The sequence below is a fragment of the Colias philodice genome, chromosome 9, assembly GCF_061535455.1.
Source record: "Colias philodice isolate Cphi_HAF_F1 chromosome 9, ilColPhil1 Martin Lab GWU primary, whole genome shotgun sequence".
Classification (NCBI taxonomy): domain Eukaryota; kingdom Metazoa; phylum Arthropoda; class Insecta; order Lepidoptera; family Pieridae; genus Colias; species Colias philodice.
In genome coordinates this window covers 6,510,554-6,537,732 of record NC_143094.1, presented here as the reverse complement: position 1 = coordinate 6,537,732, position 27,179 = coordinate 6,510,554, and the positions used below count along the sequence as shown (strand labels likewise).

The 27,179-nt window shown below is 33.1% G+C and overlaps 3 protein-coding genes across 5 annotated transcripts; 1 reads left to right on the top strand and 2 right to left on the bottom strand.

Moving 5' to 3' along the window:
* Positions 1-232: 232 nt before the first annotated feature.
* Positions 233-2,967, bottom strand: Dlip2 (Dorsal interacting protein 2). Its single transcript, XM_089698725.1, has 5 exons — positions 2,802-2,967; positions 2,389-2,554; positions 1,419-1,508; positions 1,114-1,203; positions 233-1,025 (listed from the first exon to the last, which is right to left on the bottom strand). Exons 1-5 carry the CDS (start codon positions 2,870-2,872, stop codon positions 840-842), a joined length of 603 nt encoding a protein of 200 aa, XP_089554851.1. The 5' UTR covers positions 2,873-2,967; the 3' UTR covers positions 233-839.
* Positions 2,968-6,278: 3,311 nt separating this feature from the next.
* On the top strand, positions 6,279-12,041 carry Argl (Argininosuccinate lyase). 2 transcript variants are annotated; one of them, XR_016316073.1, is made up of 8 exons: positions 6,279-6,374; positions 6,531-6,728; positions 6,841-7,065; positions 7,147-7,247; positions 7,416-7,609; positions 7,694-8,037; positions 8,118-8,360; positions 11,847-11,935. XR_016316073.1 is itself a non-coding variant. In XM_089699184.1 (8 exons), exons 1-8 carry the CDS (start codon positions 6,366-6,368, stop codon positions 11,995-11,997), a joined length of 1,410 nt encoding a protein of 469 aa, XP_089555310.1. In that variant the 5' UTR covers positions 6,279-6,365; the 3' UTR covers positions 11,998-12,041. The 2 variants fall into 2 exon arrangements, 1 of the variants encoding a protein (XP_089555310.1); XM_089699184.1 differs by having other exon boundaries at positions 8,118-8,305; positions 11,847-12,041.
* An 81-nt stretch (positions 12,042-12,122) lies between these two features.
* Positions 12,123-26,872, bottom strand: Pitslre (cyclin dependent kinase 11B pitslre). Of its 2 annotated transcripts, XM_089699182.1 has the most exons (12): positions 26,604-26,872; positions 26,297-26,449; positions 25,451-26,157; positions 24,898-25,119; positions 24,528-24,711; positions 24,148-24,319; positions 23,698-23,880; positions 15,754-15,898; positions 15,374-15,495; positions 15,063-15,287; positions 14,681-14,899; positions 12,123-14,304 (listed from the first exon to the last, which is right to left on the bottom strand). In XM_089699182.1, exons 1-12 carry the CDS (start codon positions 26,678-26,680, stop codon positions 14,098-14,100), a joined length of 2,616 nt encoding a protein of 871 aa, XP_089555308.1. In that variant the 5' UTR covers positions 26,681-26,872; the 3' UTR covers positions 12,123-14,097. The 2 variants fall into 2 exon arrangements, with proteins under 2 accessions (XP_089555308.1, XP_089555309.1); XM_089699183.1 differs by lacking the exon at positions 26,604-26,872 and having other exon boundaries at positions 25,451-26,208; positions 26,297-26,424.
* Positions 26,873-27,179: the final 307 nt, after the last annotated feature.

The following is a 27,179-nucleotide window of genomic DNA, read 5'->3' as shown; positions in this document are numbered from 1 at the left end:
TAAGACCAATAGGAGTGTAGCCACGCGGGTGAAACATATACCATAACCTTGAGATAGGTAATACATATTATGTATTTACACATACATATATTATAATATGTATATATCATTATCATAATCCCATATGAAAATGTGGATGTTATGATAATGCAGATGAAAACTCGATTGTTTATTATTTTTTATAAAGTAAAATAAAAAAATAAATAAAATAATGTTTATTTTCGTAAGTAATAACAGATACACACATTACAAAATTGACTTGGCCAGCTTACAAATACTCCGTAAAGAAATATACATAATATTATACATATCATCCAGAACTGGAAACAGATTCTAAGTATTCCACTTCCATTTCTAGATCTTCGGATGAAGATGACGAAGATGATGATAAAGAAGTGTTTTTAATAAAACGCTCTTCGATTATTACTTAAATATCTTGTGTCATATAATCGTTTTCGATTTTTCTGACGTGTTCACAGCATTTCAGTTATTGCTCTGGCCCAATTTCAGAAAAAGCTTCCTCCACTATTTTTTTTTTATATCCGTAGCAGGTCTATAAACATTCTACTCAAATCATTTCTATTGGACTTAAGATTAAGTTGTTTAAAATTTAAAATATTTTTAATTTAAAGTATGAAAACGGGTAAGTCCAATTTACTAGTCAAATATTCCACGCGCTTCAAAATTGAAGATTGCGGTGTTTGACCCTTCTTCATCCAATATTTTTCTACACATTGTATAATTAACAACACTATTTGCTTGTGATCGCAGCGGCTTTTTCAACATTTTCGAAGATTTTGAAGACAGGGTCAACAGATTCCAATAAATCCCCATCTTCTTCACTTATAATTAATAAGACTTTTTTTAAGTTCTGCAATAACATTTTGTAGTTTAGCTACTTTTTTCGTTAAACGTCTATTTTTTTCTCTAAGAGCCTTTAATTTTTTCAGTCGTTCGAATGACAATTTTTCCGATCTTTTCCATTTTTTTCGCAACGTTCGAGGAGTGTACTCTGGAGTCTTGTCCTGAAATAAAAAAAAGAGTTTATGATTTAATATATGATTTTTATAACTAATTGGTACAGACACTAAATATTTTGTTAGTCATACTTACTATTGTTGGTTGTAGAGATATTAGAGGGTCTACTATTTCAGCTGGCTTTTGACTACTAGTAGACGGCAACAGGTCAACTGCACTATCAATCTGAAATCATACGATTTATATGTTAAATCTGTCATATTTTTACTTTCATAACATACCTCATTAATAGTTCTTGATAACGAATTAGTGTTCCACGGTTATAAGTTATAACGAAGATAATATATTTTCATACTATAGTAATACATAGCAAAATAATGCTATGTAAATATTCGGGGGTAAATATTATAATTTTTATTTAAAATACTTTGTTTACTTACATGAATGTTTAAATTATTTTCAATGTCCAAAGTTTCCTCATGCAGACTGGAGGACGACGTTGATGGAACACAGGCTGGCGGATTGGTATCCTAAAAAAATATCTTTTGTATTTTATAGAAAACTAGCGACCCGTCCCGGCTTCACACGGATGCAATGCTGATACTAAATTCACTACAGAAAAACTGTGAACGTTGTATATAAAAACATAGCGGCCCGCGCGGCCGGCCGGTACCAAGTACCAACGCAAACGCTACGTCCCGAAATTTTTAAATCTGTAATATCTTCGAAAATATTCACTTAAATCATACGGTGTAAAGGGCCATATAGATCTATATTAAATGAACAATGTATTCAAAGTATTTAATTCGTTAATGCTGTTTTGGTTAAAATCGCTTCGAAAATTAGCCATTATTTGTCGTAAAAAGTAAATGACAAAAAAAGTTATTGTGAGTTATCCGAGATAGACTACTTAGTACATTATTACTTAGTAAGTACATTATTTTGTTAAAACTCGTAGGGTTCAGCCAGCGTTTGCAATGTAAGCGGAACAAATGTAATTATTTACGACATAACATTAGAAACCTCAAAAATAACAGTACTTCTCTATTATTTAATGGATGTTATTATACATATAAACCATCCTCTTGAATCACTCTTATCTATTAAAAAACCCGCATCAAAATCCGTTGCGTAGTTTCAAAGATTTAAGCATACAAAGGGACATAGGGACAGAGAAAGCGACTTTTATACATACTATGTAGTGATAGTGAAGTGATTATGTTTATAGGAAATATTATTTTACGTTTTTAGTATTTTGTAGAGGCTAAGAGAAGCCAGTCTCAGTCATTTATTGGTAATAAAATGCACAAAATAATGTTTTTCTACAGGTAATTAAATTTAAAAACACAAAACATATAAAAGTCTCAAAAAACCTTAATTGATAAGTTTAATATGCAACTGAATATTTACCAGAATAGGTACAGCATTAGGGTATAGCATTGTAAGTTTTTTCTTTTGGATCAACATTTTTTTCTCAAAATGGTTGCTGCAAATTTTTGATGATGGTTTTGGTTTCCAATTTGTTCGTCCTGTAGCTACAATCCAAATTTGTCGTAATATATCCGGTTCAGGAAAACTGGAACAAGCCATTGAATGTTTCAGATATTTAATTAAATACACACTGCAGAATATATATTTACCATAATAGTGGGTAACAATTTGTAGAAAAGTTGGCAACACAAAATTTTTTAGGTTAAAATTTATAATTGTTATTTTTGTGGTTTTTAAACAATGTATTTAAGTCAACAGCACGTGATACACAATATATTAACACGCTAAAATATCATGAAGGCCTATTAACTGATAAAGAGTTGTATACTTACGAGTGAAAAGATAATCCAGGCATTTTCGTTCCACTATCACTTTTACACCCTTTAACGCTACACCGCACCATGGTATTATTATATGGTATTAAAAACAGTAAGTCTTTAGAGCATGCACTATATATTTTAGGGATGACGATAGCTAGCCAAAAAGTATAGTAACTATGTGTATTAGGGTGGAGTGAAAAATATTTTTTTTCATTTTCGTTTCGGCATACCTGTAAAAAGATGTCATTATTGCTCATAAATACACATGCAAAATTATACTTTGCAGATGATACATTTAGAGGTGCCCCCAACATCATGAACTTTCAGAAATTCAAAAAATTTAGTCGAAAAAATCATTAAAGTTTAATTTTGACGAATTAACGCTAAATCAGATTTTGTGTTATCTCGTTGGTTGCCAACGGGAAGACACAGAACCCATAATATTTCAATATATAAAAAAGTGGCTATCGCTGGCTACCAGTGGCTCTGGTCGGTGGCCCGTTTGCGCCGACTCTTATTGTAGGAAACGTTGATTTTAAACAGTGCCGTTAAGGAAATAACACTAATGTTAGTAATATTTCTTAATTACATTTTACACGTAAATACAATTAAGATCATAATTTAATATTTTTGATGTGAGTTCTATCTATAATTTCGCTTTGTTACAGTAAAGTGTTGCAAGTCAAAATACGACAAACGACATGTTGTCCTGTATTTTGTTTGCCAGAGAAGTACCCAGTGTCTCAATTACCAACTTGTACTGATGCTAAGAAACTATTACTTATTTATTAGATATGAATTTAAACCTGATAAAATAACAAAATTCATGATTTATCCGAAAGATTAGCTACGGAAATGTTTGATGTGTGGCGAAAAGCATCGCTTCCCACTATTAGCTTGAATAGAGTACTACAACTTATTCGACACACCGTATTCGATGAATATAGACGCTTATTAAAACCTTATCAAGACCGACAAACTAACAAAAAAGAACAAGAAAAGATAACTGAAGTATTTTGTCACTCAGTACCAAAGGTTATTTGATATTTGAAGTTGCAAATGCATTTTTTTATAACTCTCTTGTACTTGCTCAAAAGATTATACCGACTTAACTATGTGGCAATAATGTAAGAAAACTGAGCCTCTGACTTCTAATTTATCTGAAGAAACCTTAAAAGACATCGTGAAAAGCGGTTTGACTACGTTTCAGAATATCAAAGATTTTCTATGCCTTGCCCAGGCCGTAAAGCATATTATCAAATTGGTGACATAAGCTTCAAGTGCAGTTTGCTGAAAAAGTAAACAAAACGATTTTATAATGGCAAGAGCATCAGTATCACGACTGCTAATGCCTAATTTTGAAAAAAAAAACAGCGTTATCTATACTAATATTATAATCTATACTAATATTATAAAGCTGAAGATATTGTTTGTTTGAACGCGTTAATCTCCAGAACTACTGGTCCGATTTGAAAAGTTCTTTCGGTGTTAGATAGCCCATTTATCGAGGAAGGCTATAGGTTATATATCATTACGCTTAGATTAACAGGAGCGGAGCCACGCGGGTGAAACCGCGAGGCAACCGCGAGCGCAGCTAGTACTAAATAATTACTTATTTCTGATATTTTCATTCCTCTATAATATCATTTTCATTAATGAAATACGTTAAAACAACTAATCAGGCTATTATTTAGTGTATCACAAAGAAGTTTGTTATATAATAGACTTGAAGGCCATAAAAATACTGTGATTAAAAAAGAAATCAAAGTTTGCGAAAAAATCATATTTTTCTAATTTTCAATTGGGTTGGGGCACCTCAAAACATCAAGACAGGTAAACAATATTTTGTATGCTGAATTCACTCATTAAAAGGCACCTTTCTGTCGCTATGCCGTTTGAAAAAAACAAAAAAAAATTTCTTCCATACATTATCACTCCACCCTAATGTGTATGTAGCTAGCTGTCAAACTTTGTTTATCAAACTAGCTTGCTAACCTTGAAAAAAGTGGCACGCTCCGTGAAACAAAAAAAATTATCGTTCTCTCTCATTTCTACACAACACCGGCGTTGCTCTTTTTCTTGTGTGATTGCAACATAAGATATCAGTTTGTCAATTGGTTTCTCTGCCTACGATCTGACGATTACTTGCTCAGCATCTGAGCAAGTAATATTAAAGTCTGTCAATTACTGGACATTGGCGAAGTCCCTTTTTATTGGGCTATAATATTATATAGCTTTACAGCTATATAATAAAAGCTATATAGCGGGCTTGGCTGGCATCACAGGCTGGCATCATGGAAATATTTCCATGGCTGGCATAAAATATTTTATATTACCTCAGAACCACAATTAAACACTACAGAATTTGTAATAGCACAATGGGAAGGTACCCTAAATACTGTAGATAGAAAATTTTATTAGACGGAAACATTCCATTTTTTTTTTAAGAAAAAAGACTGCATTCTACTAAGTATTTCGAAAATTTGCTTTCAACACCTGGGATTCGAACCAACTAAAATCATGATCTTTTGTACCTATTACAAGTTACAACATCGACCGTTGCCACATGGCTGTAACGGCAAGTAACGGTCGATCTCGAAAATCTTTGAATGCGGTTTTCTATCTTTTCAAAAATAAGGATGGATCCCTCCCAAGTCAAACTTAATACAATATCAAACGAAAGGAATATATGCCGCGCCGCAGCCGAGACCGGGGATTCCTTGCTCCAAATAGAATGAACTACGGTCCACTACAGAACGGATGAGTGATGACGGTCTTCTACAGTACCTGAAAGGAACCTGAAAGGAAGTTAGGCATAATAAGATGATTACAAACTCTTCCAAATATTTGAACTGTGCCTAATTATAAGAATACAATATTATAGAAAGGGGCTAGTCTAGAAAGCGCTGTTTTGTACAGTTTTTTTTGTAAAATTCTTTGTAAGACATTTGACAAACTATAATGTTTTCAATTTATATGAATAAATGCTATAAGTAAATTGAAGGTAAATTGTTTTTCATTTAATTTTTTTTATGTTTATGAACATAAAAAACGAGTGTGTACCTAGTACCTAACTAATCCTACTAAAATTATAAATGCGAAAGTTTGTGAGGATGTGTAAGTATGTGTGTGTTAATTGTTACTCTAACGCTAATACTACTGAACCTCCTAAAAATGAAATTTAGCACACATATAGAGGGTAACTTGGATTAACACATAGGATTGGTTTTATCCCGGAAATGCCACGGGAACGGGAATTATATAATTGTATTTCTTTGAAAATGCGGGCGAAGCCGCGGGCGGAAAGCTAGTATCTGATATTGGCTCGATATTGATAACTTCATATTAGTTTACTACTTATAAACAAAAATATTTGAAATTGAATTATTTCTTTTAAATATTGTGTGATGTGTCGTTTTCATAATCGTAACCTTTCATAACCTGCGATTGTGATAAGTGAACAAATAACAAAGCCCAGTCAGCCAGCCACAATATCATAATATAAACAAAAGTATTGTGCGCAAAAATTGCTTCATTTATATTTTTGTAAAGATTGACTTGAACACACTGAAAAAAATGTCAGAGGTAAGAATTAATATAAAAAATAGTAAAATTTTCAATAGATACCTATATTATATAGTTTCTATAGAACCTAGTTTGATGCTTTTCATCGTACCATTTTATGTACCTACCTACTACATAATCATTGTAATAATTGATTCACGTTGACCTTTCTTATAGAATAGATATCAATTATGGGGTGGTTGTTTCGAAGAAGAGGCTTCACAGGATCTGAGACACTTGAACGATTCCCTAGCAGTTGATAGTAGGCTCTTTCGGGAGGATATTCGCGGCAGCAGAGCTTGGGCTCAAGAACTGAACAAAAGCAATCATCTTTCCGATGATCATTATAATGCTATAATAGAAGGTTTGAATAAAGTTAGTATTTTTATTTCTTGTTTATTTAAATCACCTATTTTCGTTGATACATTTTTAACCATATAGACTACTGGCCAGGTAGGTATGATTGCAAACTCCGATTTGATTTTAGGTAGAAATCGACATCGAAAGTGATTTAAATGCTCATGGTCGCCTCTTAGATAAAGAAGAAGACATACATTCTGTCGTAGAAAGACGGCTTCAAGAATACGCAGGTGATGCAGCTTTACATTTACACACGGCCCGCAGCAGAAATGACCAGTCTGCCACAGATACAAAACTATGGATGCTTAGTTCTCTAAAAAATATGAAAAAAGAACTACTTCAACTTATTTCGGTAAGTAATACTAGACTGCTTCTGCATTCTTTTATCTTTTAGAGAATTGTGATTTTTATGGATTGCGTTTTCCTTTTCAAGGTAGTGATGAGCCGCGCAGAAGATGAAATAAATGTAATTGCACCGGGTTACACTCATCTTCAGCGAGCTCAGCCAATACGATGGAGTCACTTTATGCTAAGGTTATAATTATTTCCTTCTTTGTGTGTTTAAAAAGAGACTAGTTGTCTAGTTCACATTTACGTCTGCAGATTCGGGTACTAAGGATTAAATAATGGATTAAAATTTAAATCTGGGGTATAACCGTCTGAAGGCAGAATATAAAAATATTCACTGAATGTAAATTTCAGCTATGCTTGGCTTCTAAAAGACGATGTTTCTCGATTAAATGAACAAGCCAGGCGCCTGTCAACGTGCCCCCTCGGTAGTGGTGCTCTAGCTGGCTGTGCTTTGCCGATTGATCGTGAGAGACTGGCACACAGTCTGGGATTCAATGATATCACACCTAACTCTATGTATGCCGTTGGGTCAAGAGATTATATAGGTATTTTTTTTTCTTTTTGTTATTCTATTTGAGTTTTTAATGAGATTCCTTGAATTCGTAAATATTCAATAACTTTCTTTCTAGTTGAATTCCTAAATTGGGCTGCACTATGTTCCGTACATCTGAGCAGACTAGCGGAAGATTTGATAATATACAGCACGCAAGAATTTGGATTTGTACAGTTATCCGATAAATTTTCCACTGGGTCAAGTTTAATGCCTCAGAAACGAAACCCTGATGGTTTAGAATTAGTGAGAGGTGCTGCAGGAATGCTATTAGGGGATAGCTTTTCGTTTAGTTGTACTCTTAAAGGTTTACCCAGCACTTATAATAAAGACTTGCAGGTCGACAAGGAAATAACGTTCAGATCATATGACAGATTAATGCACTGCATAAAAGTTATGAATGGAACGATAAGAACTATGACTGTGAGTATTATATTAAGATAACAATAGTAGTTACCTGATTTTTTGCTTTTTTTAATTATCAATTATTTAATTTGAAACAGGTTGATCAAGATAAAGCTATTGGCCTACTGGATTCCAGCATGTTAGCTACAGACCTCGCTCACGCGCTCGTTCGACGAGGTGTTCCATTTCGGAAGGCACATCATATTGTAGGGTCCGTCCTTAAACGCGCTGCCGCCTTAGGAGTAGATCTACAACACATGCCTCATAAGGAATACATTGCTATATGGTAATACTAGAGGTCCGCCCCGGCTTCGCCCGTGGTACATATTTCGCAATAAAAGGTAGCCTATGTCCTTTCTCGGGTATCAAAATATCTCCATACCAAATTTCATGCAAATTGGTTCAGTATTTTAGGCGTGATTGAGTAACAGACAGACAGAGTTACTTTCGCATTTATAATATTAGCATAATATTAGTATGGATTTAGCAAAAATTGCTTCATTTTCTTTACCTTGTTCACATATAGAATCTTGTAAAAAATTTACCCAATATATTTGTTTCAAATAATTCATAATTGTATTATTATTACTTACAATAATTGACAACGGACCAGAGGGCGGGGCTTAAAAAACATGGCTACGTATTGTGTGCAACAAAAGAATTAACCATAAGCTTAGATTATGGATTGGTCTCCGCGCGCGCGCTACGACTAGATACCGCCGGCGTACTTGAAAAATGCGGCAACTAATAGTACGCCGAATTCGGCGTACCCAAGCCAGTCGTGTCACAAGCATTGTGTGGAGAGGGTGAACCGATAATTTATAAAGATTTTGAACAAAATCTGAAGTAAAATGCCTATTTGTGTCATAAAACTATTTAAAAATAATACAACAAAAAATAAGAAAGACACTGGGATCACGTACCATCACTAAGTATCGTATTATTCGAAATTTCTCCTTTACTTCGAAAAATTTTTCTACGAAAATACGACGCCATTCAGTGTTGCCGTATTGCATATCCAAAAAAATACACGTGGTTGAGGAAATATTTTAGCAATAATTTGAACTTTTTTTTTCAATACTATTACTAACACATGTATAAAAAAGTATAATACAATAATTTATTTCTGTTTAACCATGTTTAACTGACTCATATAATATGTTTTTTTTTTAATTTCCGCTTTTTTACTTTTAAACAACCTTTGTGACTATAGTATAGTAGCGTCGCAAGTGGATTTGAGTCACATTTTCATGGATTCGATTCCCGGCCAGGTCAGGATGAAAAAAATATTTTTCAAACTTCTTTCCAAGATGCCAGATTTCCCATTTATGAGGTAAAATTTATGTAGCTGGCAGCCCAATTCTTCACACACACTAGCGTCTTTACAAATTGCCTAACACACACTACAGAAATGAGTTGCCGCCATAGAAATCTAAATAACAAGACACTAGAAGTCGTAAGCGTGCGTGACCTTGTCGCCACTCAGGTGATTTGCACATCACCAGTGCATTCGTCACTGTTCAGTTGCTCTGGAGACCTATGAGTGTATACATGGTGTGTTTCAGCAATTCCCATTGCGGAAATTCTTCCACAAATTGTAATTATAATTATAAAGGAATAATATTTCATCGGAAAATATTTTTTTTTAGAAATAATGCCGTTTTTCCTTAAAATTATAGAATATTTACAAGTATTACGAGTGTCACCATAGTAATCGAAATAACAATGAATGACACAGTCGACCATTCTTATTATCACGTTTGTTCGTATTGGAGCAAAAAGTCTCATATACTTAGGGATGTTATTCTAAAATAAACCGTAAATTCGTGTGTTAGGATACATATTCAAAAGCTTAATTTAATAGATAAGTTAGTTTTCACTAAAATCAAGCTGTCCAATAAAAGGCATAGTTTACTTGTGTGTACTGTTTAGCTTTCGGTTTGAATGTGTTGATTTTGGCGACAGCGGTTTTCATACGAATTATGACATTACAGCACTTCTATGTGTCTTGTTATTTAGATTTCTATGGTTGCCGCACTCACAGAGCTATTGTTTTTATGTGGGGCGGTATCTAGTCGTAGCGCGCGCGCGGAGACCAATCCTTCATCTAAGACCATAAGTTTACATTGAATTAGTGTCATCAATTTTAATTATTTATGTTTTCTATAAATGATTTTTTTCAATTTGTTGGATCATGAATGGATTAATGAATCCTCATTAATATCATTATGTTTTTTCACAGTATCCTTCTTTAAACTCCGATTTACTAGACGCTGATGTCGTGCCTCTATATTTTTTTTAGCTTTATTTGATTCTCTAGCAGAGCTTGGTAGATTACACGATGAAACACATGTTTTTTTAAAGTCATCTTTTTAGTAATAACACCTGAAAAACAAATTTTTCAATTAGTTTTAGATTTATATTTACATTTATATTTGAGGTTAAACATTGTCAACTTACTTGGTACAATAAAATCATTCCTTTGAAAATGTAATGAACACACTCTCATATGCGGATTTATATTTTTCAATTTTAAAGCACGCTGCCAGGCTTTACATCGATCTACTTTTTCTTTTTTTCCGAAATAATTTTCAACATAAACAAAACTGCTACCAGGTTTAGGTAAAGCATGAAAACTAACTCCTAAATTCGTATGAGATTTATGGAGATTTACTACCACAACCGTTCACCGCACAATAATACTCCAGTCAGTCTAGACATTCAATTCACAATAATTCCAAAAGTTTTCAAACTTCGGTCAAGTGAATGGTACATTGGGACGACAATAAATCCCATTTTGCAACCTTGTCCGCAGTCCGGAACTGCAATTAAATTATTTTTTGCTGTATGGTCCTGAAAAAAATTCCAAAAGTTCTGCAAACTTGGGGAAGTTTTCGATATAATATTTCATATCACGTATTAAATTTGCAACCAATCTCAGTGTACGGAACATCTTTTAATATTGAATATTAATGTTTTTTTTTTTTTATTAAACTGAATGAGGTTGCAAATTTGTAAATGCACCAGAATAGATGTTTTCGAAGTTTGCAACCAAGTTCCAAAACTTTTGTAATTATTCCGAGACCACCTTACTCGAAAAAATGACCACGAATTAAAAATAATTATAAATAAACATGTTCCGGTCAACGAAAAAGGTTGCAAATTTATACAACCGTTCGGTATATATTTCCGATAACTGTGTTAAGTTTGCAGAACTTTTGGAATTTTTTTGCACGACCATACAGCAAAAAATAATTTAATTGCAATTTTAACAATGTTCCGTACACTTAGATTGATTGCAAATTTAATACGTGATATGAAATATTATATCGAAAACTTCCCCAAGTTTGCAGAACTTTTGGAATTTTTTTCACGACCATACAGCAAAAAAATATTTAATTGCAATTTTAACAATGTTCCGGACTGCGGACAAGGTTGCAAAATGAGATTTATTGTCGTCCCAATGTACCATTCACTTGACCGAAGTTTGAAAACTTTTGGAATTATTGTTAAATTCTCGATTTTCAATGTCGATTCTGACTGATCTATAAACTCTACTTTTATTTTTAGTACGAAATTTTAAAGAATTTTTATTAATTTAAAAAAAATTTTCTTTTTAATAGATTCGGTAATATACTTGTGCACTTAAGTGCACACTAAAACTAGTTCTTTTTTTGAACACCAGGTGTCGTGACTCGTGACCAAAGTGGTCCGTTGTCAAAACGTAAATATAAATTAAATATTTGCATATTTAAAAAAATCGGCATACCTATTAAAATGTTTAAAAATATAATTCGATATTGAAATCGTTTTTTTTTTTTTATTAGCCCAGAGTTTGGATCTCGAGAGGAGCTTGAGAAAGTATTTTCTTGGGAATCTAGCGTGGAACAATATAAAAGTGCCGGAGGAACTTCGCGTGACACAGTTGGAAATCAGTTGCAGTTGTTACAGAAATGGTTACAAGACGAACATTGTTAGTTTTATTATTCAAATAAATATATGAGGAAATTTAGAAAAATAAATCATTCGTTTGATTTTAAATTTGTAAATTCACAGGGTCAAAGTAAGTTTGGGTCTTTGGTATTTAAAATAAAAGAAATATCTCCTGTCAAAACATAGGTATATTTTATACCATATTTTATACTAAATCTAATTATCGTTCGAGAAACGCTAATAATTATTTATAAGAGGTATTTACATTTGTATCTATTTCCTAAACTGTTTTTACATATAGAAAAATATTTTGACACTTTAAAAATATGTATGTACCATTCAAACAAGTTTCGAGTATTTTAAATCGCTGACATATTTCATAAGATTATAAATGTATTTTAAGATCAAAAGGCTTGGAACTACATGCAAGAACATAGATTATATTAAATATATATTCCGTATTAAATATTAATTGTTTCTTCGGCTATGCATATTACAACAATAATATAATGATTATACAATAAAAATATTAATCAAAAATTTGCTGACGAATACAAAGATATAAATATTCTTGCGTAGTAAGTACTCCCATCTTAGAACAATATTTTATATTACACATTACACATTTGATACAGTCTTAACAGTTTACAAGTAGTTTTTGGATAATTGAACACAATTTCACTTTTTTTCTTCTGGTATTCTCTGTGAGAAAATAGACTACAGGCCCGTGTTGAAAAAATTATGGGTCATTTGACCCACCACCTGACCTATCTAGAATGATATAAGAGCATAAAATAATAAGATTCAGCACTATGACGTCACTCGTAAGCTGTCCACCTGAGTGCAGATGAGAATTCGAAAGTTCAGGTAGAGATTTTCTCCCCTTGTCTCCATGATTTTTGTACGGCGTTGCGGAATAATGGCTTAAAAGCAGTATAGAAATAGTATGACACAGATGCCGTACAAAAATGGTGGTCCACAAAGTCGGAATTTATTTTTATTTTTCGACAGTTGCCGGGGTAAATTTGGTCATTTGATTTTGTACGGCATCTGTGTCATACTATTTCTATTCTACTTTTAATCAATTATTCCGCAACGCCGTACAAAAATCATGGAGACAAGGGGAGAAAATCTCTACCTGAACCTTCGAATTCTCATCTGCACTCAGGTGGACAGCTTACAAGTGACGTCATAGTGCTGAATTTTATTATTTTATGCTCTTATATCGTTCTAGATAGGTCACCTGGTGGGTCAAATGACCCATAATTTTTTCAACACGGGCCTGTAGTCTAATAGACATATGCATTTAATATAAAAAACTCAAAACAATGCAATGTGAGAAAGATCTTTTGAATTTCAAAGTGAGAATAATATTATGTACAGATAACTTAGAAAAATATTTTGTCATACATATCAATTTATCAGTTAGTGTTTATTATTTCAAAAGTACCATGAAGTAAATGCTGATTTTTTTTTTGTTTTGTTTGCAGGATTATTCATGTTTATACCATAATATATCATACTAGTGATTAAGGCTCTCTTACATCTGCTTCTTCTTTAAGTCGCAACTCAGAACATGGTTCAATCGGTCGTTCTTGAATATTGATATTATTTTAATAAGAAAAAAGAAAGAGGAAACAGAAGTAAATTTTTAATATTAGTAACTACAATGAAGTCCTCCTTTTAATGCTTAATTTCTGATCGTCCAGATATTATTTTCAATATAGACTGTAGAAGTCTGAGCCATGTATATGTACAATAGGCTGTATAATGCTCTAGTTGTATCTACGCTGCTACTCCACGCTTCACAACAATGCCACTTAGCGCATGGATATCCCTTTTACGCTACGTCACTTCGAACTTCATAGAATAGTGATAACACTGAATTTTATATCACGATACGCAACTACATACTGGGCATACATGTATGTTGGGCACTAAAACAGGTCTAGCTGTAGCCTGGGTGAGACACGCGGTAGAGTACTAACCGTTCACGCAGTTCCGCCCAAAGCAGCGCGACGGACTGCTCCATTGCGAGAGCCGAGGGTATCTATGCAAGATTTCCGCACTTCAAAATAGTTCTGGTTATAACCACAGTCGATAGATAGTTGGTGTTCAGCGACGCAGCAGGGGCCGGCAGTAGCGCTAGAACTTGAGCGAGAAGCCGGGCGCCACGTTGAGCGAGCGCGCCTGCACGTGGAAGCCGAGCGCCTCGTCCGAGTCGGCGCGCGCGAACTGCGCGTACGCCGCGCCGCCCGCCGGCGGCTTGGGGCTGTGCGTCGTGCGCCGGTTGCCCTCCGACTTGGCGGGCCACGTGGGGAACATCGCCGGGTCGATCGCCACCGGGTTCTCCTGCAAATATTGTCATATTATATACATTGAACAGACATACGAACTACGCCAATGTCATGAATATTTGACAACAATATTCCTATACAAGCATAGAGTATATAAATAAATATAGTAATAAATAGGATAGCTTTATAGTGTATAATAATTGTAGAAGCTTACTTGCATTCCTCTAGAAACCACAATAAGAAACGTAGATTCATGAAACATAAAATAGCTTATCTACTTGTATATTTACTTCTTTTATTGTTATACCTTGAGACTTGTATACCATATAAAATTTCATTAAATTATATAATGCAAAATAAAATATTTTTTAACACATCACAAGCTGCATCCGATATCGCAACAAGAAACCCCTACAATCCATTCCACGCACCTTAAAGTATGCATGCTCGAGCGCGGCATCAGCGGACAGGCGACGCACGGGGTTGTACGTGAGGAAGCCCTGCAGCAGCGCGAGGCCGCTCTCCGAGAGCAGGTCGGCGCCGACGCGCTGCCGCAGCCCGCCCGGCGGGTGCTCCGCGAACGTCATCTTCTGCACCGCCGGCAGCTCCTTGTAGCCCGGCCACAGTAGTTCCGACGGCGTGCCGAGGTCCTGCAACGGACAACGACTTGTTACGACACTAGTTAAATGATAAATAAAAGTAAATAATTTAACTATGATCGAGAGCCACAAAAAAAACATCGAAAAAGTTTTAAATATAACCGAAACGCCAAAAGAGACAAATTTTATCTATGCAATTGAAAATATATCTCACCTTAAATATTCTATTCAACTGATCGACTTCTGATTTTCCAGGAAATAGTGGATTCATTGTAACAAATTCTGCAAATATGCATCCAACACTCCACATATCAATAGGTGTAGAGTATTCCTTACAGCACAGCAATAGCTCTGGAGCGCGGTACCAAAGCGTGACCACTATGGGTGTGTACTGGCGAAGCGGTGACCCATACTCCCGGGCCAAACCAAAATCTCCCACCTAAAAAAATAAAAATAATTATATTTATATCTCATAAATTTTTAATTATTTCACGAGATATTAAATTGTGAAAACAAAAATTATACCTTCAATATTCCTTTGTGTGAAAGCAACAGATTACTTGTCTTCAGGTCTCTGTGTAGGATCCAGTTATCATGCAAATGGTGAACTGCTTTTAATAATTGTGTCATCAAACATTTCACCTCACCTGAAAATATTAAATAGTTATTAAAATGCAATGTGGACTATGAAGTATGAACTATAGTGTGGTACATGACCACCATGGTATTTAATGCTGCAACTAATATGAAAACTGAATATGTCCGTAATATTGAATTATGCTGATTATGCGTGGACGATTGGCGCAAATAAGTATAATAATAAATTGAACCTAATTTAAAATTATTCCTACCTTTTAATGGCTTCTAATTATTGCGATATAACTCTATTTAAAATACTTTTTTACCTGGAAGAAACACCTGTTTCTTGTTTCTCATCGTTTCCATGAGGCTCTTCAAATCGTGTTCGACGTAATCCATGACAATGAATATTTTGTCCATATTCGAACCGACTACTATTTCCCTCACGGTGACTATGTTCGGATGCTGGCCCTAAAACAATACAATAGCGTTCTACCAATTAGTACACATAAAGGACTAAAGCTAAACTCCTTCCATTGTGAAGATTCTTCTTCCATTCCTTGCACCTTATTTCTAGACCAAATAAAGAGCAATTAAAACAATATAACAAATGTTCAATGAATAGAATGTAGTTCTACTTTTGCAAATTGGCTGGTAGACCTATATTGTATTATTAATATTTCTAATTGTTCATTTGGAATACTGATGGCTTGCCATACAGGTTTACTATATACAAACATATCACACAGCTCTGCTTGTATCATCATAATTATATTAATGTCTGTATTGGCAAATAGTAACATGTTATAGTAGATATAAATGAATTCATAATTTTCATTCATTTTCCGCATATTCAAACAGTAATGAAACATTAAATCTTATAAACAGTGCGCAAAATCATAGTTTATCATATTTACATATCTAATCATTACAAAAAATGTAAACATCGTAAAAACAAAATGATGTATCTATATCATTATAACTACTATTGCGCATTATTTATGAGTCGTTGATTGTAAAACTCTTTGACTTCAACTAATTATTCGAAACTATATCCTGGATTGAAATATGGTTTTGCTACCCAATTGCAAGTGCGCATGTTCCAAGGTTAGTTATTTGTAAAATCTGGATGTATTTATAAACACAAAGACAGCTAACAACACAGAAAAACAAAATAGCTGCAGCAAAAATAATTTGCCCGATTTTGTTAAAAGTATCGAGTATCTTAAATTTTCGGGTATAATTTGGGTCTCCATTGGGTAGATCGACATTTTAATATTCCAGATAAAATAATACTGACCATATATTATTGTATAATATGAATTGAAATACTAGCAATCTAATTATATACGGATTTGAGATTTCATCTTAATTTGAAATTTAAAATGATAAATTGTTTTTGTAAGCTTCATAATACCTTAAACATTTAAAATAAATATATTATAAACTAGCGGTCCGCCCCGGCTTCGCCCGTGGTACATATTTACGTTTTCTCTACATAAAAACCATCCTCGTACTTCAAGGAATATAATAAAAAAAGAATTATCGAAATCGGTTCAGCCGTTCTCGAGTTATGCGCTTACCAACACATTTTGCGATTCATTTTTATATATATAATAAATAAAGAGTTCCACATTAAATATTAACAAAAATTAATATAACATTTAACTTATGTCTTAAATAATAATTTGAGTTCATAAGATGAAGGTCAAGGGCGTGATTGGTATGTAAAAATTTTTAAGGCAGAATCCGATTCTTCCTAATAAACACATCATGTTAAATGTTGAAATTCATGTTAAATGCATAATATTTTGTTCCTTAACCCACATCTTAATCCGAATACATAAAATTTTAAATTCGGTAATTAAACGTGTATCCGTCGGGTGGTAGAAGCATGATATTTTTTGCAGAATGGCTAATCCGAAACAAAAAATAAAATAAAAAAGATTTACAAAATATTATATGTACATATATAATCTACACTAATATTATAAAGAGGAAAACTTTGTTTGTTTGATTGTAATGAATAGGCTCATAAACTACTGGACCGATTTTAAAAATTCTTTCACCATTCGAAAGCTACATTATCCACGAGTAACATAGGCTAGGTTTTATCCCGGAAATCCCACGGGAACGGGAACTATGCGGGTTTTTCTTTGAAAACGCGGGCGAAGCCGCAGGCGGAAAGCTAGTATATAATAAAATCCGATGGATTACGAAGGGACAGCTGTTAATTAAAATATGATAAACATGTGGTTGACCCTTATATCAAGCTTGTGAGTTTTCTCATCTTAAAAATTTTGTAGGTAGAGAAAATATTCAACAGTGCCTTGCAGGCCTTGTCTACATTTTTTTTCTTCGGGAATGGCTTTATGGTCCGGGAGCCAGCAATAAATTCCATGACCAATTTCGTTCAGACTTAAAAATAGAACAATGTTTAAGAAAAGTGTATCATTAACCATGGTGACCATTAGCTGCTTCATCTACTAACATCTACTGTTGGTGGTTTGAATAGCCGACTTCTGACAAATTTCAAGTCGGAGGTGTTAGGGAATTTTTACCGTATTTCCAAGGCTATTACTAAACCCATTTAACAAATCTTCAGCTGACGGTCACATGCTTAATAATAGACTTATCTCAAGCATTGTAAAAATTATCAGACCAAAAAATGAGTGACGAAATTTTTGCGTGACTCGCGATTCGCGAACCAATAAGTCGCTTATCTGCGCGGCCATGGCGTTAAATGGAGTTTCATTGAGTATATCGTTAATGTTAATAATAAAAATAAAGGCAGAATATAGCCAGTAGAAGCACTTATACTATAATTTATTAGTAATTTCCATAAACTTCTTATATATTTAATCATTTCTAAAAACATACAAAGGTACATAATCACTGAAAACCAGGGAAGTTGCTAAATTATTTAAGGCGCTGACTCCACGAGCGAGAGAATCGCGGCGATATTATCGTCGTGCCACGTATTTCTATACACTCTCTATGGAACCGTCTCCACACGGCGATATTATCGCCGCGATGCAACGAGTGGTAATGAGCGCGCGAAACGTCATTACATCATCGCTAGCCCGCCGCGTCTAGCAGCGGGCTCGCCACGCGCTCCCTACGAGCGCGCAGCGGGCGCGCTGTCAAACGCAGCGTCATTTCAGCGTTGCCTCTAGTCTTCTCGTAGTTCTCTTTAAGGAAACGTGGCGATACCGTTACGAGTCGCCCCGGAAACGCTGCGATTCCGTTACGACTCGCGACGATACGCGGCGGAATTATCGCTCGTTCGTGGAGATTGTCCGACGATATAAGGGCGGACTCGTCGCGATTCTCTCGCTCGTGGAGTCAGCGCCTAAGACAATCCATAAAAACATATAAGTTACTAATATATTTAAGATTAACTTTTCTATGTGATAGTAATATAAATATTATGCATTTATGGATGGTCATAAGTAAATAAAATTATAAAGATTAATTTAATTTATACATAAGACAACAATTTTAAAGAAAATTAACTTATTATCTACTTTAAACTCTAACGTATCAACTTAGGGTGATAAGCATAAATAGTAAATACCATCAGATTTTACAAATAACTCAAGACATCAAAACAAAATGGAGAGTAAAATATATGCATAATTATAGAATTTCATTAATATTATTAATTTACTAGGGCTTGTAATTAATGAAATTCTATTTAGTTAATAAATGAAATCTCGTCTATGCTTTATTGGAGTATTTTAAGGGTATATTACAAGTACACAGAACTTGCACTAATATATTTTGTTGTCGAAGTTATTGTTTAGGAAAGCCAGTTCAAATATCGATCGTAATTCTGATATGGCAATACAAACTCGGAATTTAGTTAGATATAATTTAGCTTATAAACAATTGTTTACAAAAATGTTACATAAAATAGAAATATTGGCTCACATTCAATTAATATTTCTTTTTAATTAGAATAACTTTCTTACATTAAAAAGTAAAAGAAAGTCATTCTCATTAACTCAATATAAAATTTAAATAATTCATGTTAAAATGATGGCAGATTTTAGTATTTTCACTATTTATTAGTTTTAAGTAAACGGGGATAAGTTCACGTTAATATCACGTAATATTATTTTGAGTAAACTATATTCTATCGCTACACATTACCAAACAAGTCTATCTGTTTGACGCAATCTCAAAAACTACTGCACCCATTTTCATTGTTTTCACCAATAGATAGAAGAAGAGTACTCGGGGAAGCTTATCATGTATAATTTGTTAAATTTTAGACAATACGGGCGAATCGGGGGGAAGCTAATACAATATATATTGAAATAACTTTCTGATACAAGTTTCTACAAAAAAGGAGGATCTAAAGAAAATTATATAACAACCTTATCGAAAGATCTTTTATCCAGTTAATGTTTTAATTTTGAAGAACCAATTCTAGCCTGTTAAAGACTATTGTAGTCATGTATAAACAGACTAAAGAAAACTTCACTTTTATGTATCATACAATAGAATACATTCTTTCAAAAAGCAGATACTTTTCAATAATCAAATGCCTATGAGATGATGGATCCATTTAATGTGTATATTTTTTGAATTGATTGAATCAAATTTAAATGAATTTGGTAATAGCACAATGAAAGTGATAAAAAGTCAACTATTGTAGGAATTTCCTCTGAGGTATCAAGGTTATGAAGCTATGAAATAGTTTTAAAAATTAAATCTCAAGTCAATTGGATATAAGTTAAGTTAGAAAGTTCGTTATAAAGAATGTCAAATAAAAGAAAACAAACAGTGAAAACCTTTGTACACTTGTAGTATGTAAGCAAATTGATAACTGGTTAAAATAACGTTTTATTTTGAAAAATATGTATCGGTTACTACAAGCATGAAACTATTCATATTAACTGCGCCCTAAACATCTAGCAAATACCGTTAAAATGACTTTAAGCATGCTTACTAAGTTATGTATAATTTTAAAATCTTTTATTTAAAGATAACAATCAGTGTCGAAAAAATAAGTTATATTGGACTTTAGGTCTATTCCTTGGCTTCGTTGTTATAATTTTCAGAGCACAGAAAGGTGGAAGGCGTTGCCTTTGTATGCATGTGAATTCGGGACTAACATAACATAACACTATCTATTACTAGTTGTTCTGGCAAACGCTGTTATGCCTTACTCTTATCATTTAGGGGTATAAAAAGATGTCCGATTCTCTGACCTACACGATAATGAGAATTTTATATAACAAGATATATTAGAGGATAGATAAGAACAATCCATCAAATAAAGTAAATTAGAATTAGAATAAAAATTACCAGGCACATATTTTATCTAACGGTGCATTTACATCAAACGAGTGAATGCTCATTCTATTCAAATTCTTTTAGTGTAAACAGACGTAGAGCATTCTTTCGTTGTTCTTAGGGCGTTCGAAAAGATTCTACGCAATATTCTAATACTGAACAACACTGAATACGAAATGAAGAATGCTCTTGCTCTAGCTCTAAAGGACGTCCAACGAGAAGCGATACGAAAAGTCATTCACCTTGAAAACAACTGTGGCGTTGACAAACTAATATCTATCTCTTTCCATCTTGTGCAGTTGCCGTAATGTCTCGTTCTCCCGGTTGTTCACATGACAAGTCAAGCCGGGTTCGCCAACATTCGGCCGGCCATTTTAAAAAGATTTATTCTGTTTTACAAATTTATTATAAGTGTTACAGACTCTGATTCTGACACTACAGACTTAGAAGAATCGGCGTCTGACTAAATAAATAATAATTTCTTTAAAAAAAATTGTTTTCTTATTTCCATAAACAACATAATATCATCACGCTTGTATTCCATAAGGGGCAGGCAGAGGTATTATTATTACATATTATATATATTATATGGTATATTATTACACACTCACATTTCGACTATTTGTTTCAAATCCCTATATTACAGGGGGCAAGTGTGTTGCCATACATAGAAACAGAAAATTATTATTATTCGCGTTATTTAATTTACATCTACATTATACAATAATTCAAATTAAATATGATAAAATTTATAAAAAAGACTACATATCCTTTTTTGTATTATTACAATTTGCCGGATATTTAATAAAAATATATTTAAATCCAACTTTAAAAAGGTTACGCACCCCTGCTATTCCGAATGACCTTGACTGTGGTTTGTTTACATTTGGTATCGCTTCTCCTTGGACGTGCTTTATGTTCGTTTGATGTAAATGCACCGATAAATACATGTCTAAACATATCCAGTTCCAGTTGTAACTAAGAGATAACTTCTAATTGTTAGGTAATCGTTTCTCGGTGCAATTTAAAAAAAGATTTGTTTCATTAAATCAGAAATTTTTAGCAAGAACATTAACAGTAAGAATAAAGGAGAAGTATTTAGTAAGAAATAGTTTGTGTCATTAATTGAACAAGATTTGAATGTTACATAATCTGGGGTGATAATTAATAATAATAGAGAAAGAAAAGAACAAGTAAACTTAATGATAACTGGATTTACTTAGAATTACCCAAGATCTTTTGGTAAATTAAAAAATTTCATTAAATTTAATTGATATTCGGCATTTACCCTAGGTCTCTTCAACACAGAATGGGTAATGGTGTTGCGAATTTTTTTATTACCGCTTGTATAAATGCAAACTAGTAAAGCATAATGGATGAAATATTTTTCTGTTTGTAAAAGAACCAGTTTTCTGTGCCATCATATAATATATCAGAATTAAAATCATCTAAACAGCAACGGTTAAAACCCATCTATTATTTATTTGACAAGCAAGACAAAACTGCTGTGACATTTTTAGTTGCAAATAAATAAAAAATAAATTTATGATTTTAATATGTTGATTTTATTTATAACTAGCGGTGTGCCCCGGCTTCGCTCGTGGTTTAGTTTACGTATTCACTCCATAAGGACCATTCTCGTACTTCAAGGAATTAAAAAAAACAAAGAATTCGAAATCGGTTCAGCCGTTCTCGAATTTTGCGCTTAGCAACACATTCGGCGCTTCATTTTTATTAAATAAATTATAATAATAGGAACAGTTCAATATAAAGCTTAATATTTGCAACATTCCTTACGAGTAAACGCCGAGTACAAATTAAGTTTGACTGAATCTTCAAATGATACCCAGACACCTTGGTTAATATTAACTAAACCCATATAAACCTAAGTTTATTTTTCTAAATCTATATTATTATGTGCATCTACCAGGGTTTCCCATCATTTGTATGTGCAAAACTGGCAAAATGTGATAAACTATTTACAAAGTCTACTGGCTAAGAAATTAATATTAAACATAAATGTTATCTTATTTTGTCATCATAATGTTCTACAATTAACTACAAGGTAATATGTGAAAATTTGTGAAGTTTTACACATGTTTGTGAATAAGAATAAATCACTGGCTTAACAGATTTTGATGAAATTTCAAATAAATTTTTAAATATAATAGTTATGTAAACTAGTAGTGAGAGAAAATTAAAATAGACGGTACCTTACCCTTTAGTCAATTAACCCATTGACCACCGAGCGCCCCGATCGGGGCGCGACACAATAGATTATCTATTGTGTCTGTGATTCCGGGGACTGATGGATTAAATTGCAAGGGTTGAAATAAATAACTAATTAATGATCTATGAAGTTTTATCTTGCCATTGAAATGTGATCAGTGTAAATCACTTTAGAGTAATTTCGGTGTCATGCAGTCAATACCTTATTGAAGTTCCGTACAATACTGTCTGTTATTTTACACACAATTTATATTACAGTTACCTTAATTAATGTCGAGATGTGATGCTTCATTTCACTTGTAAATGTTTGTATTGCCATTTCAGAAAACCATCGATATTTGATAGAAATATGGGTAATGGTAGGAAAAATTACTTTTCAAAAACAGTAAATTTGTAGGAGTAGAGAACATTGGAAGATTTTCCCCTGGAATAAATCCCTTATAAGATACTTAGGCCCGCCCGTGTATCGAAGTTGTTAACCCTTGCAATTGGGTCACACCTCTAGCACAACCCTCTTCAGGTAAGAGGTGCCGGGCCTGTAGGAATAAAATACATTGCATTAATAAAGTGAATAACACACGTGAGCCATCGAGTGCGTTTCCGCGCGGCTCAAACTTACAAGCTAAAGCTAAAACAGACATTACATTGAAAGATATACCTTTAAACAGTGAGTAATGTTGCATTACGATGGCCCAAGTGAGCTTATAATTATTAATAAATTGAGATTGTGATCCTACCTTCAGTAATGTGTTGATTTCCCTTAGTGATGTGATAGGGAATCCTTCTTTTTCCTTCTCCATTTTGAGCCGTTTCAGGGCAACAATCTCATCAGTGGTTTTGTCTCTAGCTCTATAGACAACTCCATATGTGCCCTCTTCAATTCTATTTAAACATTGAAACTCTTCAACTGATCTACACCCCTATAAAATATTTTTAGTTAATAACCATGTAAGCATTATTTTGCTATATGTTTCTGTTAAGTTACAGTTATAAAGTAAAATTTATCGAAATAAATGTAACTTACTGACTTTTCCATCTGATGATTATCATTATTTATAACTCATAATAGTTAAGCTCCCGTTAAATAATATAAATGATAACTAGATCACAATTGTGAAAATATAATTTTGTCATGGTAAATTTCTTAAGAGTAAATATTGTCTTACTACAAAATATAATTTAATTACCTGAAGGGCAGGGAAGTAGGGTGGCAATGAATTGATGGCCTCCTCTTTGAGTCTCTGACTTTCATCATCCTCAGTGGGTTTGACTTCTTCTACTGGAGTTTTCCCATTTTCATCAGGTGGCGGTGGGGAAAATGAATGGGACCTACTCCTACTTTTTGATCTAGATTGTGACCTGATGAAAAATTGCCAATTAGAATTTTTATATAAATCTTACTAACATTATGATGAATGCAAAAAATTAGACTTTGGTTTCTCAAGCAAATCAACAAGGCTACATGGAAATAGCGATAGTTTCCTCAATACAGCCATGTTTAGAAAAACAAAGTTGCTACAGTAATTTTCCTTATGACCTCAACCAATTTTATTAAAATAAAATTTACCTTCTAGTTTCATGTGATGAGGGGCTTGCATGGATTGATTTTGGAGATGGTGATTTTGACTTTGTACGATCTTTGGCCACTTTTTCATTCATAACACTATCTTGTACTTCCTCCTCTGATTTTGCGTCAGACTCTGAATCGGTAGAAGTACTCCCATCTTCGGTATCCGTATTGGAATGTTCACCTATAAATATTCATAATAATAATAGTTAAAAAATGTTTTAAAATACTCAGAAATAACATATTAAGTATTGAGGGTCCAATACCTGACATTTAACTTCTATAATTTAAAGAATTAAATAAATTAAAAATAAAATTATAAATGCAAAATAAATCCAAATTTTACCTAAAAAAATAAAATCAGAATTACCTTCTTCAGGTTCAGAGTGAGTGTCACTCTTCATTTCAACATCACTAGCGTCAGACACTTCTACAACTGAATCTCCATAGCTTGGTGAGTGCATTGTCTTGTTCTTTTTAGTTCTGCCTTCATCTGGGCTAATAGAGCGCTTCTTGCCTCGTCGACGACGGTCTTCACGACGCGCCTCTAATTCATTTCGCGATTGATGTTTTCTTTTAACCATTTCTCTTTCTACAATAGACAAAATACTTGTTACTAAAATAGTATAATATGAAAAGCATTTAAATTACTATACTACTCTTACTATGAAATTTTCCTTAATTAACAATACATTTTTCTGATTAAATTTTGTATTCAAAAACTTGAATGCATATCTTGAAAAATTAATTACTCATCTGTATACAATTTAACACTGATTAGGTACAATAATTAATTAGCTTAGTTGTGTTGCCAATTATATAATAAGCTAATCCTATACGAACATCATTCTATTTTTAGTAAACTGTATAAACTATAAATTGTTCTCTGATACAATAAAGTGATCTTATAAATAAAAATTTACCTGCTTCTATCAATCTGTTTTTTCGTTCTAAATGTTGTTTATCTAGAGATGAGTGTCTACTGGAATCAGACCTAACTTCTTTGTCATAATCAGAGTGTTTTTTAGTATCTTGTGTTTGAAGTTCTTTTGTCAATCTTTTACTTAATATTCTGCTCCTTAAATCTTCTAATTCCTTATCTCCAGAAGTTTTATCTCTATTTTCTTTTTCATTATTTTGAGAACCTCTAGTTTCTTCAGCCAGCATTTGTAACCTAGCATTTATTTGTGACCTCTGTGATGTACTTTCAAGCTTTTCGGCCTCAATATGCTTCCTTTCAGCTTCAGTATACTTATACTGCCTATCTCTATTAACATATAAATCACGATCCCTTTGGACATCTTTTTCTTTGTATGCCTCTTTACTTCTATAAGCTTCCCTTTGTCTACCTAAATCTCTATATGTATTATCTCTATAAACTTCTCTCTCTCTATAATGCTCTCTTTCCCTATAGGGATCTTTTTCCCTATAAACTTCCTTTTCTCTATATACTTCCTTATCTCTTATTTCTCGTTCCCTATACATTTCCTTTTCTCGTATGTCTTTATTATCGCGGTATACTTCCTTTTCCCTGTAGTATTGTTTATCTCTGTAGTAGTCCTTAGGTACATCATCACGCTCAATGGGTTTAACAACCTCACGTTTTGGTTTTTCCATCTTATCCCGGTCCCTGTTGAAAAAAGTCAATTATGTTGTACATCCCCAGACCACTGAGTCAGACCTTAAATTAATATTCAAAATTAATAATAAGATAAATATACAATATAGATGAAACATAATATATTAGTCCCTACAAAAAAAATACTAACCTATAGAGATGCTTTTTCTCTTTTCTCGTAACTTCTTTGTACCTTTCTTTGCCAGAACGTTTGTGACTCCTTTTGTCTCGATGCGACCGAATAACCGCTTGAGGCGGCTTAATTATCAAAGAATCAGCGTTATCGCGGTCCTCGTCAGACAAACTAGTAAAAAAGAAATAAAGAACGTTATACAGTCTGTAAATATCACATTGAAATATAGATGAATATGTACATATTGTCATAACCTGACAAATCTATGAACATGAATAGTAATGGAATATGTAACATATAGAATAACTTTATAAGAACTACTAACCTGAAATCCATTTCGTCCTGAATTGGACTTCGTGCTAATTCTCCGTCTTCACTTTGATCATCTTCGTAATTGCTCATGATTCGTCGAATCTATGTAGTATGAACACTTGAGTCCTTTTGAGTGTTTCAATTATCAATTAACAATATAAACAAACCACACTATACACCATAAAATAAATAAAAAATAAAACTTAATAATAATAAGCACTTAGAAACTGTATTACTTTAAAACATGCAGCTATCAAATCATATAGTTCGACGCCATCTTTACAAAATGGATAACGGAAGTTAAACGCTAAAATCAAGTCAGGTGTGCCAACATAACAAATTGATTATTTTTTTTTTTTTTTTTTTTTTCTGTTATGGCAAGAAGATATAACTATTTGCCAGTGTCAAGTATGTATGTATTAAAAAGGTAAGGAAACTGATCGCGGTAAGTAATATGGTGAGGAGATTAGGATTTGGGTTTTAAGTCAGAGGAGTTAGGAAATATTTATATATAATTAGATTAGGTACTGACTTATTTATTTATTTACATATATTATATACATACGTTTAATGTTATTACTTACTAGAT